This window comes from Nicotiana sylvestris, chromosome 4, assembly GCF_000393655.2.
Source record: "Nicotiana sylvestris chromosome 4, ASM39365v2, whole genome shotgun sequence".
In the NCBI taxonomy this organism is placed as follows: domain Eukaryota; kingdom Viridiplantae; phylum Streptophyta; class Magnoliopsida; order Solanales; family Solanaceae; genus Nicotiana; species Nicotiana sylvestris.
The window spans coordinates 140,389,235-140,393,439 of record NC_091060.1 but is presented as its reverse complement, the minus strand read 5'-3'; the positions used below and the strand labels follow the sequence as shown (position 1 = coordinate 140,393,439).

Sequence of the window (4,205 nt, the reverse complement as noted above, 5' to 3'; positions counted from 1 at the left end):
ACTCGCTTTAAAATATTTAGAATATAGTTCTGCTCACTTGTCAATGTTTGAGAAGCTTGGTTGTGTTTACTTATTTACAAGAAGCACATCACAAGACTAAGTTGCATTTGCCAACATATGGACCTTCTAGTCCTCTTTCAAAGTTAGAGAGTACTTACTTCACAATGTGCCGGTAGGCAGAGTTAACTGACAGGAGATAGTAGGTACCCAGTGGATTAGTCGAGCTCCGTACAAGTTGGCTCAGACACCACCACCATTGTTTTAGAAAGAAAGAATAAAATACCGTCGAAATGACACCAGTTAGCCACTCTAAAGGGCTGCTCTTTAGGAATTAGCCAGTACATTCTGAATTTGAGTTTTTCAGTTCAATTTTTCGGGACAAAAATATCATGAATTGTCCTGAAGTTGGGATTTTTAGTTTAAAATTTCAGGACAAAATAAATACTGGTTAATCCCTAAACAGCATCCCTGAGAATGGCTATCTGTGCGCTTGCCTCAAAATAACCTTATAATGTACCGCAAGCCTGCAACTTTTCAGGTGGTAGTCTTCTGATAGCAACAACAGCTGATATATATATAACACCTTCGCTGTAATTCTAAATCTTGTCCTAAATATGGTGATGCTCCAGCCGTGTTTGATGGGCTTACCGTCTAAGGTACCAACTTCCCTGAGCATCTTCTGCAATAAATTTGCAAAGAGAACTAGGAAAATCTGCAGGCCATATAACAATGTCACTTCCTGATATATCCATCTTTGATAAATAATCAGCTGCTCTGTTTGTTTCGCGCCACGAATGAGTAACTTGGTACTTCTGAAACTTCTTCAAGATTTTCCAAATGTGTATGAGACAGCTACTAGCCTTCTGACTAAATGGCTGCTCTTTGTTAATGGCTTTCACTGCACTCATTGAGTCGGATTCTACCCATATCATTTTGATCCCTATACTCGCAGCAAGTGTAAGACCTCTCCAAATAGCTAGTAACTCAACCAAGAAGATATCTTCACATGGAACCTTAGAGATGCAAGCACATAAAGGAACACCTTCATCATCGCGAAGCAAACAACCAAGACCAGAATTTTTTCGGTCTATAGATCCATCTGTATTTAACTTTATCCATCCAAACTTGGGCTTTTTCCAAGTGCAGCACTTAAGTGGTCTTCTCATTGGTAAATTAAAACCTCTTAGTTCCACAAACTTTTCAGATTTTAGCCGGTTCAAACTCTTAAGTAAATCTGTTAGATAATTTCCCTCTAACTTTGAAGCAAATTTGGCTTTTTTACTTGCTATCATTTCGTGTTTCATTTCTTCTTCTTCTTCCTTCAATTTGTGCTTCCTACCTTGGATGTGTTGCTTTAGACATTTCTCACTCAAAGTGCTTACCAGACAGAGAGCGCAGCTCCAGTCCATTTGAACTTTCTTAGGATAAATTGGCCGATCACTCGTAGGAGAAGATTCAACCTGAAACAGAATTAATTATAAACAACAGAATAACCAAAAGGTACATTAACATGTTACTGTTTAGAGCATATGAGTAAGCGTTTGCAGCGGAAAACTATGATTACCTCATAAATGACCAAACTTTGCAGGTTGTCCTTTTCCTCCTGTTCAACATGTATCGGTGCTGCATCAATATAATCACTGATCTTCATGGGCATGCAATCGTTCTCTTCCGTGACCTTTTCCACGCGTGGATTTGGGGAAACACATGGCTTAACAAAGTGCATATACACATAAGAAGCAACACTAAACTGAGCCATTACAAGCAAGAGGGAAGCTAATCCTTTTGCGTAAAGCCAAAATGAAAACCTGAAGAAAGCAACACATTGAGGTTAGACTCAATTAAATTGTTGAAATATGTCCTTCGGGTTAAATAAACCACTTGGTGAGAGTCAGCACGACAAGAACAGTCAAGCGCTCAATTACAACTTATTATAAGGTTCTGAGATTGTGATTGCTAACATAAATCCATACATTTTCTCATCAAAAAAAGATGTCATCTCTAAGTGAAAAAGTTAGCAGTCAAGAGAACCAAAAGCTTTGATATTCCGCGAAGCTCTAGCTAAAACAATCTCTCTTTCATTTTCATGCAAAACAATCATACATTTTTTACTTTCTAATGGAGTTCAAATCAGCGCCTCAACGAGGGCTTTTGTTAGAGGCTCCACCCAACAGGTAATGGAGAGATTAACCAATACAGTGATGATGCATTTAAGCTCTTTATATTATCCTGTAAACAAATGTGATATGTGTTGGATTCTTGTAGTGGTTAACACATTATCTGAGGTTTAGTGACTACTCAGCTGTTATTGCAGATGCTGAGTGCTCTCTCACCCATCCAAAAATGGTAGTTATGAAATGAGCCTTTGCCACAGCCTTGGCTGCATTTTAGAAGTTCTTATGCCTATATAGTATTGATCTGTAATGAGCCGTTTAGTTTCAGCTATCAGTTACAGCTGGTCGGCACAACTCGAGAAACAAATATATGTCCCACATAAGCTGATATTGTCACACTTTCACAGCTTGTTACGACTAAGTAGAACTAGATTCTTACTCACTAAGTAAGCATGAGATTTCTTTTGCAATTAATGTCTCACTAGATTAACAAAGAATGCAGTTTCATCGTTATAGCAATCACATAACCTGACCTGACTTACATTCAAAATATCAAGCATTCGAGATGTTCCTATAATTTAACCACCAATATTCATCGTCCGAAGTCAGTGGCGAAGCCAGAAATTTCCCCAAAGGTATTCAAACTTGAGAAGTGAAAAAAAATTCCCGACAAAGGGTGTTCACTATATGTTATATACCTCTAAAACCTAATATTTACTGTCTAATTTTTTGACAAAAGGAAGTCAATTGACCACCCTTAGAGCAATGTAGCTTCGCCCCTGTCCGAAGGTGGATAGCTTGCAATTTGCATATAATAAGTCTAAAAACATTTCTGTATATGAAAGCAAATGAAAGATTACCCTGTCAAAGGCTTTGCAAGAGTCAACTCCAATACAGTGGTTAATCCAAATAAAACCCAATATTGAAGACACTTTTGGTAGCTGGATGCTTTATCACTCTCTATCGCCCGAATAGATGCATATCTGTTTTGTCAAGAATAGCACAACATATAATAGCTTAAGTATCCCAGTTCACATATCCAGCAAAAATTCAAAGAAATAATAGAAAATTAAGTAAATCTTTATTAACTTACAGAGGACACAGCAATGTCACTGATGGTCTGCAAACTATCCAAAGAGAACTGTTGCAAAAAAAAAAAAAATTAAAGACAAGAGCAGCTGATCTAAACAAAACTCAAAGGCTAAACTTATTTACTTTTTCCACGTGTATATATAGAAAGGGCTTAACAAATAGTAACAAGTTCCTGAAAAATAGGACAAACAATTGACAACCCCACAAGAGAACAATGTGCCACAGCTACTAACTAACTCCAAAATCTTAAAGAAAGCAATCAAGATTGTGTCTTTTTGGTCAAGAAAAAGATTAAAAAATAGGAAGACTTAGTTACTGGAAGAGAAATGGAAGCTAAGGAAATACTTACCAAGAGAGCAAAATTTTGGCTGAAAGCAGAAGAAAGTTGATCAGACCCATTGTTTAATGACTCACTGCTGTGCTGTTTCCAAATTCTTGCTTCCTTGTTATGCAAAATTTTAACTTTTATTTTTTTATTTTTTATTATTCATGCATGTCTTAAAATTTGATTGGTCTTGAAAAGCAAAGGGCAAATTAGTTTACAGTGGGAAAGGAAAACGAATAGACTTTCTGCCTTTCAGGTTAAGAGTCAATGGTTCGTCAATTATCCAATAAGGAAAAAGGGGTGGGTTTTTTTGGTGGGGGTTGTTTGGTAAGAAACTTAATTTCATAGCAAGCAAACAATAATTCTGACAAAAAAAGAAGGAACTCTGAAGAGAAATTATCCAATAAGGGAAGGTGTATCAAGTTGAGATACACCGTCAGTTTTCTACCAAGCCCTCTTTTTTTTTTCCTTTGTGATTTTTCACTCGGTGCCAGGTAGCATTAGGAGCTCGACAAATTAAGATTTACACTGTGTGAAGTAGCCACTATTTAAAATGGTATTTACTTTTTATCCAGTATTTTCAATGCTTAGCAATATTAGTCACTAGTCTATTAAAATTAATATGAAAAGACTGTATTACCCTTTCTTTTAAACAGGAATGACAGTTTATTACT

At 36.6% G+C, this 4,205-nt stretch overlaps 1 protein-coding gene across 1 annotated transcript; it reads right to left on the bottom strand.

The window, feature by feature from the left end:
- Positions 1-522: 522 nt before the first annotated feature.
- Positions 523-3,785, bottom strand: LOC104225380 (uncharacterized). Its single transcript, XM_009777157.2, has 5 exons — positions 3,556-3,785; positions 3,208-3,255; positions 2,975-3,097; positions 1,565-1,808; positions 523-1,460 (listed from the first exon to the last, which is right to left on the bottom strand). The coding sequence occupies exons 1-5, from the start codon at positions 3,603-3,605 to the stop codon at positions 645-647; spliced, it is 1,281 nt and encodes a 426-aa protein (XP_009775459.1). The 5' UTR covers positions 3,606-3,785; the 3' UTR covers positions 523-644.
- Between the last annotated feature and the right edge of the window lie 420 nt (positions 3,786-4,205).